The following is a 14,600-nucleotide window of genomic DNA, read 5'->3' as shown; positions in this document are numbered from 1 at the left end:
TTCAGTTCTTATAAAATCAACTACTGTCATTTTGATATAATGTTGTCAATTTTATCATAAATAGTATTACTATTTCTATTTTTGTAAGTAAATTACATATTTATCTACTCATTAATTATATCATTTTTGAGATTCATTAATGAGCTAGTCATCTAAGACTTTAGGTTCATATAGAATTTTCCTTTCCTGTCTTATAGCTCCTGATGATTCTCATTTTTAAGTTCATATTTATTTCAGGTATACAGTATTGAATTGATTCAGATCACATTTACATTGATGCATCTATCATATTTATTTATTAAGTGAGATTATATTAATATGATGAAATGCAAGAATGAAAAATTAAGAATATCTTAATGTTTTTATGTGCTTTGCTTCCTACTTACCTTTGACCTGAACTAACTTTGTTACTTTTCTCTAAAAATTGCCTTGTCATTGCATATTTAGTTTTACCAAGTTCTTACAAAGTATATTTTCTATTGCTTTTCATCTTGTAAAAACGATGTCAAAAATCCACTTTGAGCACTTTAGTTACTATATTTTACTAAATCGTTCTACATTTTATATATTTATATTTGTGTTTATTTATATGTTTATATTTATTTATATTCATATGTATTTAGGACAATATGTCATTGTTTTGTTAATGGACATTAGCATTAGCATACATTTCTTTTTATACACCTATATAATAATTTGTGTAAATAAACGAGAATAACGTTTCTAGGACACAGAATGTATGAATGTTACTGGGAATGTTACATCCAAAAGCCAAGGTCATTGCAACTTTAATAGGTTCAATCACTTCTATTAGAAGAATTTGAGAACTCCTTTTAATTAATATTTTCTGCTATTCCCAGAATCTCACACTGTATGTTTCACATTGGAGTAATTTGGAACTGAACTAAATGGAGAAAATAAACCAGTCTGAGGTGTCTGAATTCATTATTCTTGGGCTTTGTGATTCTTGGGAGCTCCAGGCCTTTTTCTTAGTGATATTTTCTTCACTTTATTTAATCACCATTTTGGGCAATATATTTATTGTAGTCATAATCATCACTGACCTTCATCTCCATTCTCCTATGTACTTCTTGTTGGCCAACCTCTCATTCATTGACTTCTGTCTTTCCTCAGTCACTACTCCTAAGATGATCATAGACTTCCTCAAAGAAAAAAAGACTATCTCCTTTGGAGGGTGCATGTGTCAGATTTTCTTTGGACACTTCTTTGGAGGGGGTGAGATGGTACTGCTTGTATCAATGGCTTATGACCGTTATGTAGCCATATGTAAGCCACTCCATTACTCCAGCATCATGAACAGACATATGTGCATTGGATTAGTGATGACATCATGGATCATTGGCTTTGTGCATTCAATAAGCCAACTGGTTATAATTGTAAATCTGCCTTTCTGTGGATCTCGAGTTTTGGACAGTTTTTTCTGTGATATTCCGTTGGTTATCAAGCTAGCCTGCTTGGACATCTATGTTCTAGAAATTTTGATAAATGCTGACAGTGGGGTGCTAGCAGCCATATGCTTCATTCTGCTGCTGATGTCCTATTCCCATATCCTGACTACTGTCTGCCTTCACTCTAAGGATGGGGCATCCAAAGCTCTCTCTACTTGTACTGCACACATCACAGTGGTGGTATTATTTTTTGGGCCCTGCATCTTTATCTACCTGTGGCCAGTCAGTATAACCTGGATAGACAAGTTTCTGGCTGTGTTTTATGCAGTTATCACACCTCTCCTGAATCCAGCCATTTATACGTTAAGAAATAAAGAGATTAAAAATGCTATGAAGAGATTACAATGCTAGCAAATTAGTTTCAGTGGATACTTCAGGATTTTAACATTGTTAGAATTTTTAACATTATTAGAATGTTAACTTGTGAGTTCCTAAACTAGTCTACCTTTTTTCTTTTACTCTAGACTACAAACATTCTCCAATTGATGGAAATTATATTACTGCTAGTTAATAGATCTGTGTCACTTCACTTTTATAAATTTCATTGATCATTGTATAAAAATAACTTTCTGTCTATATAATGATACTAATCTTTAAAATTAGGATTTTGATTATCTCAAGTGAAGCTTCAGGTTAATGACAAATTACTGGTATCTATTACAGTTGGAGCTGCTACTTCAACTCTCATTATCCCATCATAAAATCAATTCTCGAAACATGTGACAAGTCTCTAAATTTCCCATTCAGTCACTGGATTGAATCTCAAACTTGTCTGGATTAGAGTGTTTTGGAGTCTAGAGCAGGGATCTCTCAAGTGGTCATTACTGGAGCACGTCCTTTGTTATTTCTGAAATAGTTTCTTTTGGTGCTAAAGTCTTCATGGAATATTAAGTTTTAAAATGGTACAATGTCCACTAGGCTATTCTATTTGCTTGCTAGTTAAAAAAAATCCAGGAAACAATCCCTGTTCAAGTTGCCAGGCCTAAGGGAAAGGCCTCCCGGCACTCACTCTTGAGGGTTAAAGCATTAAAAAAAAATTTTACTATAAAGGCTCAAAAAGATTTCAACACAGAAAATACCATTAGCAATTAAACATGATCATGATATTAAAGAATTCTTAACACAGTACTGGAGACTGACCAACAATTAAAGACTACAACCTAAATCTAGTGCCTAGAACTGATGTATGACTCATAGTCACCTGTAATTCCAATTCTAGGAGATCTGAAACCTCTGGTCTTACAGACACCTGCACTCACACACTTGCTTGTGCATGTACACACACACACACACACACACACACACACACCTTAAAATAAAATAAAATTTGAAAAAGAAAGAATGTTTAACAGTATTGAGCTACTGTTCCCATGTTCCAATGAGATGTATGCCTCTCAAATCAGTCCAGTATTGTGCCTTCTGCAGGCCAGAGGGCTCTAGTCCTTCATAACATTATATTGGCCCAATGTCTTCTGGTTTCATCCATGGAGCTTGCTAAGAGATGTAATGGGCTTGCTTCTCTGTGCTAGATTGCTATGAAGGTGATTCATTCTCCAACTGAATGTCTGAACTCATCTCAAATCCTAAGTGGACTATGGATTTTTTCTTCTAGACAAGAATGTGGTCAGCTGCCATAACCAGGGAAATGAAACATATTCTCAACTAATTGTACTCTCTCACCTAATTTAAATCTCTAACATTTGTACTTTTATGTAGGGGTAAGTTTACTTTTGACAGCAGATTCAATTGTTGTAGCCAGAAAGCTGGCTTCCACCTATAAAATATTTCTTACCATTTGCTTTCTTGCTTTTCTAATCTATATGCTGTTTTAGGCTTTTAGTGACTTTTTAATAGTTTTTACCTTCTTTCTACATTATATCCTTTGTTTTTCATTTGTTTTCTCAATTGAAGAATTGAATAATTTATGTTTTTAATTCTTTAAGTATTTTTAATTACATTTTTGAGACAATATTATAAGTACATCATTTCTCCCCGTCGGTCAATTCCCTTTAACATCTCAGATACACTCAACACTCCTATTTCTTTCAAATTTATCCTCTTTCTCTTATTTGCTGTTACAACATACACATGCACACACACACACACACACACACACACACACACACTTCTAAATACATAAATAAAATATTCTCATTTCATAAAATACTATTTGTTACTACTTGAATGTTTATGTTTTCCAGGAAGACAATCAGTTATTAGCTAACCAATTGGTGTGCTTTTTCATGGAGAAGATTATTTCTTCAGTTCTCAGGATTTTTTAGCAGTGTACAGTTCTTTGTCTGGAGTTGAGGCTTCATGAGCTTTCTCCCCTTTCATGTTAGCATGTCTCTTGCTATTGTTCTTGTTCAGGTTGTGTCTGTCAGTCATTTTAGTAGGACTTAATGGGTATAGATTCTCTGAAATTTCTAGGAGACACAATATTGAGAAAATATTCTGTTCCTTTGCTCTTATAGTCTTTATATCCCCTCTCTTTTTTGGGTACAATGAACTTTACTGATGGTTTTCAAGAGAGTAGGGAGGTCTCCTTAAGCCCCTCCTGTTATTATAGGGGCCTGGGATGGAAATTGTGAGGGAGATGCTTAGTGTTGGGAGTCGAGTTGGGACAGGGACTCCTCAGCAACCAAGGGCCTCTCTCTTGCTCTCAGTGCCTTTTCTTGGGTGGTTGGAGATGGTTTCTTACTCCTTGGAGGCCACGTAGGTCGTGAGGTTCACCACCCTGTTGTTGTAGCTGTATTCATTGTCATATCAGGAAATGAGCCTTGAAAAGTTTTCACTGAGCACAATGCCAGCCCCAGCATCAAAGGTGGAAGAGTGAGAGTTGCTGTTGAACTCTCAGGAGACAACCTGGTCCTCAGTGTAGCCCAGGATGTGTGGCCTTTAGTAGGCCCTTGTATGCCTGCTTCACTGCCTTCTTGATATCATACTTTGCAGGTTTCTCCAGGCGGCATATCAGATCCACAACAGATACATTAGGGGTAGGAACACAGAAGGCCATGCCAGTGAGCTTCTTGTTCAGCTCTGGTATGACCTTGCCCAGAGCCTTGACAGTACCAGAGGATGCAGGGATGATGTTCTGGGCAGTCCCATGGCCTCATGCCACAGCTTTCTAGAGGGGCCATCCACAGTCTTCTGAGTGGCAGTGATGGCATGGACTGTGATCATGAGCCCTTCCATGATGCCAAAGTTGTCATGGATTACCTTGGCCAGGGGAGTTAAGCAGTTGGTGGTATAGAATGTATTACTGACAAGTGATTTGTCTTATTTCTCCTGGTTCATACCCATCACAAACATTGGGGCATTGGCAGAATGGACAGAGATGATGATCCTTTTGGCCCCACCTTCAAGTGTGTCCCAGACTTCTCCATGTTGGTGATGATGCCAGTAGTCTTCACGACATACTCAGCACTAGCATCACCCCATTTAATGTTAGTGGGTTCTTGCTCACGGAAGATGGTGATGGCCTTCCCATTGCCGACAAGCTTCCCATTCTTAGCCTTGACTGTGACATTGAATTTGCCATGGGTAGAGTCATACTAGAACATGTAGACCATAGTTGAGGTCAATGAAGGCATCGTTGATGGCAACAATCTCCACTTTGCTAAGTGCAGAGCAGAAGGCAGCCCTACTAGCCAGGTGCCCAATACGGCCAAATCTCTTCTCCCCAACCTTCACAATCTTGTCTACGGGACAAGGCTGGCGCTGCACTAGAAGATGCAGCTGTCTCTGGAACATGGTGAAGCAGAGAGCCTTTATATTCGCTCTTGTGAAGTTATACTTGAGTGCTAGTTGCAGGAGTTACAGTGTTGATGTATCAGTTGAGAATGGTTTCCACAGCACTGTGTTCTGATCAGTTCTTTTCTATACTGATCTCCACCTGTTGCAAAGAGAAGTTTTTTTAATGAAGCTTTAAAAAACCACTTTCTGTGGATAGAAGGATAAATATTGAAAAATAATTAGAGATTATATTAATTTAATAAACTAGTGGTTTTATTTCTTCCCCAAGATCCACGGTTTTGCAAACCCTGGGTAGTTATCTAGGTTTCTAGTATAAAGCATGATTTCCCTCTTGTTGAGTGGACTTTAATTCCAATTAGAGAGCTATTGGTTAATACAGAGTTATGTGAATCACTACTATGTTATGATTATTATGAAATGCTGGTTATTGTGGTTCATAAAGTAGTACTATTGGTTACTGCCATTCTTTGGAAGCTTACATAGTTTTTGGCCTTCTGGTACAGTGAGAACAAGTCTTCAGGGAGATTTCCAGATCAGCTTCAGATTAGTTCTGTGTCTGAAGTGCATGGTGACTTCAGCAATAGGGTGAAGACCTTCCACATTTGTGTATGTGGGGGTGAGACAACCAAGTTTAACAATAGTAAATATAATAATTTGAGAGTCTCCTGTACAACCTTGACCACCAATTTAAAAGAGGACTTCTCATTGCTGGTGTTGGGATTTGTACTAGACTGTCTATGGCTCTTAGCATAGCCTTAAGTTATTTTTATTGTCTTTCAGCTTCCTTCCTTTTCTTTTTTCTTTTTTTTTCTTTTCCTTTCTTTTCTTTTTTATGTTTATAGCAGCTTCATTTGTAATAGCCATATACTGGAAAGAACCCAGATGTACGTGTAGAATGGTACAGAAAATGTGATTCATTTATATAATGGAATACTACTAGACTATTAAAAACAAGGACATCATGAATTTTGAAGGCAAATGAGTGGTACTAGAAAATATCATTCTGAGTAAAGTAACCAAGACCAAAAATAACATACTAACATGCATGACATTTACTTAGTTATAAGTGATAGTAACCATAAAGTATGGTTAACAACTCTACAATTCCACAGACCAAAAGAAGTCAAATAACAAGGTCCAAGGAGAGGGGAGTTGCTTGAATCTTTCTGAAAAGGGAAAATAAAATAGATATTGGAAGTGGATGGAGGGAAGAAACTGGGTGGGAGAAAGGATGGAGAGAGAAATGGGGCAGGGGCTTTGATAATCAGGTGTAGGGAAAGCAGCAGAGAGAGAATGGAAATTGGCTGTGGGCAGTAGGGCAGGCGGTGGGGGAGCACATCTCTAGGGCATGCCTCAGGCATTCTATGGGAGTGAAACTCCTACTTGTGGAGGAGATGGATCCTGAAGAGGTCATGTCCTATAGCCAGGCAGGCTTCCCACTCGAGGGATAAAGACAACTCACCCACCAAAATTTTCTAACTCACCTTAATAAGCCAGTATTTCCCTAATAAGAAAACCAAACAGACTGGAGTCTCATGAGCATAGGCACAAACACTTTAACAAAATATTACATAAGTCATAAAATGAGATTTATTGGCCATTCCTTCCACTACTGCTCCATCTTTGTCCTTATGAATCCTGTAGGCAGAACACATTTTGAGTCTTCTAGCTTTCTTATTTCCTATTATATTGTCATCATTTTCATGGTCAACCATTGGAAGATATTAATTTTAATTTTCTGGCTGTATTAAATATATTTTTATCTTTTATGTTTTTATGTATATATGACTTTATCTGGAATGCACGTGTATATTTGTGTTAGTACATGTGTGTGATGTGTGTATGTTTGTGTGTGTGCTCATGTGTTCTTCCTCAAGAATACACTAATGTGTTTCATTGGTAGCTATAAGTTGATAGGTTGATATCAGGAGGCTTTCTCAATAGGTATCCTTCTTATACATTGAGATGGGATATTTCACTTGAACCCTGAATCTCACCTACTGGGACAGTCTAACAAGCCACTATGTTCCAAGTATCTCTTCTCTCTACCTCCTAGATGATGGGATTATGGATCTGGTCACTGATCATTTGCATAAATCCTGGGGATAGAACTTAGGTCCTCCTACTTATGAAGCTAGGTGATTATCCAGTGATTCATCTCCTTACCTTTGTCTTTAGATTTCAGAAAAATATCAGTTTTCTTAGGATCTACCTATTCTTTTACAGATATTTTAAAATATGAGACTGCTCCTTTCTTTAGTTCATGAAATAATTCTTGCATTTTGTCTTTCTTTAGTTCTAATGTTCATTTACACACAGAACATTGTATTTCATAATATTTTAATTAACATTCCTTATGATCTAGATCTTTTATATCTCTATAGCATAGCTTACACCTTTTAAGCTTGTTTTCATGTCTATTTATCCTTTGTATTGTTCCAGGTTTGAAAATGCATATTTCATGCTTTTTCCCCAATTTTATAACAGCATTTGTTTTTTTTAAATTGTCTGTTGAAATTACTCATGTTTTAAAATCAACTTTAAAGTTTTCTGTCTTTAAAAATATGGAGAACTTATTCTTTTGTTTTTTATTGTTGTTAGTTTTGTTTCTTTGGTTTGTTTTACAGACATGATTTATCTGTATGGCTATCCTGGAGCTCACTGTGTAGAACAGGCTGGCCTTAAACTTACAGAGATCCACCTGCCTCTGCCTCCCAAATGCTGGGATTAGAATCATGTGCCACTACTAACTAACTGTAAACTTGATCTTATGTTCTCATCATGCTAACTCTAACAACTGAGCCATCTGTTTACTGCTTGTATTTACTTTTATTTATTAGTTGTAACGCACACAGCACTGTTAGGTCTATTATTTCATAATTATTTTATGATTCTAACATATTTATATAGGAGAATAATAGCTATTAAATTTGTATTATGACTGAAACCATTGCTGTTGTCGACATTGTTTCATATAGACTGGTTTAAAAGGTGATACCAACCAATCAGAGATTCCTAGGGTCTAAACCACCCGCCTGGGAGCACATAGGGAGGGACCCATCACTCCAGCTGTATATTTAGGGGAGGATGGCCTTGTCAGGCATAGGTGGGAGAGGAAATCCTTTGTCCCATGAAGGCTGGACACCGAGTGAGGGGGAATTCGAGGGTGGGGAGGTGGGAGTGGGGGGTAGGTAGGGGCACATCTTCATAGAAGCAGGAGGAGGGGGGATGGGATAGGGGTTCCTGGGGGGGCGGGGTAAAGGGATAACATCTGAAATGTAAATATAATATCCAATAAAAAAGAAAAAATGTGATAAAGCTTTTCTGATTAGTATTGGTCTAATTTCAGTCTGGATTTTTGTTTTTAATGTATCGCAATATACTTCTTCATGGCTTCTTCTCATTATTTATATTTCACCTTGCTTTTTAATTATATTTAATTTTTTCCTTCAATTTAGTCCAGATTAGCTTCATACACATACTTACTCCAAGATCGATTTCTATAACTTCACAATCCTCTTTCTTCTACTTTCTGAATTCTTGCAAGTTTTTGTTTTAATCTCGGGGTTTTCTTGCCTACAAGATTGATTATATACCTGTAAAACATTTTTCAAAATAAGAAAACAGCTGGCTAATTGGTATACAGAAAAGAGCTTACTATTATTAATCACAAAAAATGGACTGTCCCCGTCAATAAAACATCATCACACACTTGAACAGGTAATTATTAAAACCTCAAGAGATTGAAAGCAATGAGAAGAAAGGAGGTAGAAAATGTGGCCCCCCCCCGGCCTCAAAATGTAGGGCTAGACAAATTCAGTTTAGAATTCAGCCAGGTCTTTTAGAAAGTGTAACTCCATTTTCATTTGAATCATTTCATGACCCAGAAGAGTGTTAATGAATTGTTTATAAATCCAGGAGCCCCATGCCCCTCCCAACCTAGATAAAGATACAATCATCATGACAAATGAAAATCACAGACAATGTCTCAAATGAACAGAAATGGACAACGTATTTTAAATACTTAATAATAAAATTCAAAAACATACAAAAGAGATTATTCATCATGATGAAGTTGAATTATTTCAGAGATATCTACTATCTTTACTATTATTGAGAATAGTTCTTGAAGTCTTAGCTAGACCAATATGACAGGACAACAAAATTGTGTGTGTGTGTGTGTGTGTGTGTGTGTGAATGGATGTAATGACATTTTCACAGAAATAAAATATATACATATATGTACATGTGCATATATATATTTATGATGAAATGACATTATTCACAGAAACAGAAAACTATTTTAAAATTTGTTTAGAATCACATAAGTCACTCAAAGCAATCTGAGAATAAACAATGCTGGAGAGTTTATCCACCAGATTTCAGACTGCAGAGGTATAGTAATAAAAGCAGTGTTAAAGTGGCAGAAAAAAACAGAAACATCTATATATGGGGCAAAATAAAAGACACAAATATATATATATAATTATATGTATTTGTAATACATAATATATATTACATAAATGTACATATAATTACAGTCTCCAATGCTTGATTAAAAATGAAAAAAACATAAATTTGATACCATGTAACATCTTTAACTAAGGATCCTGGGACTTTAGACATATCTATTACCCTCCACAAAAATCAACTCCAAAAGGCTCAAAAATATCAGTGTTAGCATGTTTTGCTATCAGGAATTAAAACTGTTTTAGACTCTGTTTTACTTCATTTGGAACGGCTATTATTAGTAAAAAATATAATAAATTCTATGAAAGATTTGGAGAATGGCAATCTTTATTGTTGTTGAGGGTGCATAAACAATGGAAAGCATTGTGGATATTTCTCAAAAATACAGAAATAGAACTTGCATCTCTACAATTTCTGATCATGCTCCTAAAGAATTCATTAGAGATCATTGCACAACCATGTTTATTTTTATTCTATTTAAGATAACCAAGAAAAGAAGTCAGCCTAGATATGCATCTACTGGTGAATGAAATTTTAAAATTTGACATATATACATTATGGGAATTTACTATCATAAAGAATAAAGTTATAAAATTTGTGGGAATATTAATCAAACTGGAAATAACATATTTAGTGAGAAAAATCACTCTTAAAAAGGAAATTATCATGTTCCTTTTCACATGTACATCATAGTTTCTAAGCTTTAGATTTATGTGGGAATGATTGTCCAAAGAGATTAGAAGACTAGTAATGGGCCTGTGGAAAAGACTCTTTAAGGGTAAGGGGACATAGTATGCATCTGATATGGAAGTGTAAAAGGGGAAAACTGTGAATAAAATGATTTAAAGGGGGAGGAAGGATAAGGTTTACAGAAAGATACAGAGATAGAGAAAGGGCAACCAAACTAATGGTACTTCAAAAAGCTTATACTTTATGAGTTAATCAAAAGTAATGTGAAAAATAAACTCTTGATAGATTGTAGCCTTTGTGAGTGTTTAAGCTGTTTATAGAAATATTAAGATATTGATTGAAAATTTCCGTGCCAGGTATAGGCTATTTCTTATGAGTTATTGAACAGAAGCCATCCTACCCCCCAAAACAATACAAACAATTGCCATTATAGTTGGTTTACCACTATATCTAGACAGCAAAAAATTGCTGAAGACACCATATACCTCTAAGGACATAAAGAAATTAATCTTGGGCTGGTCGAAAACTTCCTTCCTGATGACTACTCCTTTGTAATTATAGAGTAACCCTGTAATTACACAGGGTTTTGAGAGATAATTATCATCACCAATCTTATTCATCTTTGTACCATGTATAAAACAATATCCTATTCCAGAAATATAGCTCACTATTAAAATAGTGATAAGTCTCACATGGGAGAAAATAGTCACTTTAGGATTGTTTACATGCTTTATAAGTAAGACGTAGTTCATATTTGTTTCTTTAACCCTGATCAAAATATCATGTCTGGGGAAGGTTTTAGGTCTTACTGTTGAAGCAACTGCTCCTGTAAATGGACATGATATGCCTTTCATATTGCCTTATAAATAACTATGTTTTTGTTATGTAGAACAATATGTACTTTAAGATTATATTAAGAATGATAATTTTTGCAATAAACAATGGTGAAGCATAGCTACATAGCTGATAAAATACTGACAAGAAATGAATGTGCTTGACCAATGATAATTGTGAATAAAGATCATATCACTGCCTCCAGGTCCCAAGGACCATATAGAACAACAGTGGTAGGAGGGAGAAATGTAAGAAATAATAAAGGGTAGAGGTATGTGTAATGTTGATGTCTGGGCATGACAAGAGGTGTTACATTTGAAATAACAACAGCTATAACTCTTTTCATAAGATCTCCACAAGACTGGGCCTATCAGTACTCTGTCATAGAAGGAGACTCTTCTTATAGTAGTCACTACTTCTTGACTTGAGGATTTATAGCATGACGAAAGCTGATAAGGAAAGGAGAGACATGTTCTTCAGTGATATAGCCATTGGCAAAATGCTCATCCTCTTGTAAATCTATTGGGTCATAGAGAAGTCACAAAAGCAGAAATTAAACAAGTTGGGAAGATGGATGAGATTAGGAGGTGAGGAAGTTTGAGAAGAGACTATAATAGTGACTAAATATAATTAAATATCTTATGCACATGTATTAAAATGAAAACTCATTAATACATATATGTAATATACACCAATATAACATTAAAATAATATAAGTAAGATGATTGAAGTGAATTGTTCTATACTATTAGCAGAAATGTTAATTAGTACAACTTTAATAGAGACTATGGAGAGTTCTCAGAAAACTAATAAACGAAATACCATGCAATTTAACAATTACTTTTCTGGTTATAGCTGGTATTTACATCCAAAAAGTCATTTAGATTTCCATGTTTTATGGTAGTTTAATCATAGTATACATGATGTGAAAAAATTGTAAGTGTGTGAATAAAGAAATTATTCATTGGAACTAGAGATATAACTTAGTGGTTAAGAACATTTGTTCTTATAGGGAACATAGGTTATATTTCTAGTACCTATTGTGAGGACTTCATGTATCCTGCTTGAATCATCTTTTGTAAATACAAGCATTTATATTTAGAAAGGTGATAATGGGTTAATGAGAGAAAGTATCAAAAACTCTGCCAGCATCAAGTTCTCTGCTAACACAAAAATGAACAACGGAAAATACAGGGGCACACCTTCCTACAATGTAGGGGAAGGCCATCCCAGCAGGTAACACATTGTAGCTTGTAACCATCCATAATTCCAGTTCCAGAGGATCTGATATCCTCTCTGGCATCCAGTCACTGCGTGCATGCAATGGATAGGATAGACAAAACACTGGCAAAGAAGCATAGATAAACCTTGAGGGGATCATATTAATGTAAAAAATCAGACATACAAAGAAAAACACAGCTATATAAGGATGTTTACTATTTGAGTTTATGAAACACATGCTAAGTAACGTTTTCAGGCTTATTCAGGACATTGTCTGAAATTCAGAAACTGATCACTCAGTTTCCTCATTGCCACCTTCATGTCTTTGTTTCTCAGTGTATAAATGACAGGGTTCAGGATGGGTGTAATCATGAAGTCCAGAATGGCAAGGAATTTATCCACTGGCACAGTAGGAAATGGCCACATATACACGAAGATGCATGGTCCAAAGAATAAAAGTACCACGGAGATGTGAGCAGAAAGTGTCGAGAGGGCCTTGGACAAATCCCCTGATGAATGTTTCCTTACAGTGAACAGGATAACAGTGTAGGAGATTACCAATAAGAAGAAGGTGCCAATAGAAATTATACCACTGTTGGCAGCAACCATGAACTCCATTCTGTAGTTGTCTATGCAGGCCAATTTGATAAACCTAGGAAGATCACAGTAAAAACTATCTATCTTATTAGGACCACAAAAACTCAAATGGACAACAAAACCTAATTGGGTCACTGAATGTAAAAAGCCAATAATCCAAGCCCCAGATAGAAACAAAAGGCACATCCGTGGGCTCATGATCATTAAATAGTGGAGGGGTTTGCATATGGCCACGTATCTATCCCAGGCCATGGCTATCAACAATACCATTTCAGATGCCCCGAGGACATGAAGGACAAATATCTGGAATACACAACCCTGGAATGAGATGGTATTGTGCCCAGAGGACAGGTCGGAAATCATCTTGGGTACAGTTAAGGTGGAAAGACAAAAATCAATAAATGAGAGGTTTCCCAAAAGAAAGTACATGGGTAAATGTAAATGTGGGTTAATGGCTACTATAAACACAACAAGGGTGTTTCCTAGCACAATGGCTATATAAAATACCACAGAGAAGGCAAGAAAGAAATGCTGTATTTGTTTAGATGTTGAAAGTCCCAGAAACACAAATTCAGACACCTCGGTGTAATTTATTTCACTCATTAACCTTGGTTATATATCCTGTAATAAACATCAAAAATAAAAATTATAAAGGAATATACCACAATGTTCAAAAGAAGTAGGTGCCTACAATAATGAAAAATCTTCATCCTCCTTTATCAAAGTCCTTAAAAATATATGGATTTGTCCATTCATTTAATAAGTGTTCAATAACTGGGTAGATAACATGGAGAACTGTATTCATAAGTTAATTTGTGCCTGGTACAATGCCATATGCAATAAACACAGACTCTTCATTCACTGTTCTGTATAGATGTGAAATGAGACATTAAATATCCAATAACATTATGTGGTTCATTATATGTTAGTTGTGTGGATAGGTATCAGGTATTGGGAGGTATATAAACTTATAGCTATAGCACCTACCACTTTGGAAGATGTTTACACTAAGATCTATAGAATGAATAATGCTAAGTAAGAACTACTTATAGGAAAAAAATTGTACAGAAATACTCCAAAGAATAAAGTAACTAAAACTCAGCAACAAACAGATTGTGAGCAAGTTTCTGATTCAGATGAAGTTTTATATGTATGCTAAGAATTAAGTCTTTGCTTATTGGTTAGAAATTAATTAAAGGAAATATTCATGCTATAATAAATGTTTGGTATCTATAATATAATGAAAATAATGGAAGGATGTAAGAGAAGAAAATAACATAGATCATTTGTAAGTTTAACTAAAAAACTTAGAATCATTTCTTCTTTAGAAAATATAGTCCATTCATCTGTGATTCAGCTTTGTTCAGAAAACTTCTCAAAATCCACATTACAAACATAGCTCATTATTTGCTTCACCTGGTTTTAAATCTTTTTAAAGAAGGCAGGGTCTAGAAACAGTAGTGGTGGGAACTGTAGATATTATTTGTATCAATTAACTTATGCTATTTCTCAGTTATTATCAATGAAGTAATTTGAGTCCCGGTTTAAATTTTTCTGTGCTTA

At 35.3% G+C, this 14,600-nt stretch overlaps 2 protein-coding genes across 2 annotated transcripts; one reads left to right on the top strand and one right to left on the bottom strand.

The window, feature by feature from the left end:
• Nucleotides 1–908: 908 nt before the first annotated feature.
• Nucleotides 909–1,820, top strand: LOC114620860 (olfactory receptor 4K3-like). Its single transcript, XM_028767026.1, has one exon. The coding sequence runs from the start codon at nucleotides 909–911 to the stop codon at nucleotides 1,818–1,820; it is 912 nt and encodes a 303-aa protein (XP_028622859.1).
• Nucleotides 1,821–12,698: 10,878 nt separating this feature from the next.
• LOC114620732 (olfactory receptor 4F15-like) lies at nucleotides 12,699–13,640 on the bottom strand. Its single transcript, XM_028766834.1, has one exon. The coding sequence runs from the start codon at nucleotides 13,638–13,640 to the stop codon at nucleotides 12,699–12,701; it is 942 nt and encodes a 313-aa protein (XP_028622667.1).
• Between the last annotated feature and the right edge of the window lie 960 nt (nucleotides 13,641–14,600).

Source organism: Grammomys surdaster, unplaced genomic scaffold (assembly GCF_004785775.1).
Source record: "Grammomys surdaster isolate TR1022 unplaced genomic scaffold, NIH_TR_1.0 170, whole genome shotgun sequence".
NCBI classification, from domain to species: domain Eukaryota; kingdom Metazoa; phylum Chordata; class Mammalia; order Rodentia; family Muridae; genus Grammomys; species Grammomys surdaster.
This window is presented reverse-complemented; position numbering and strand designations above follow the sequence as displayed.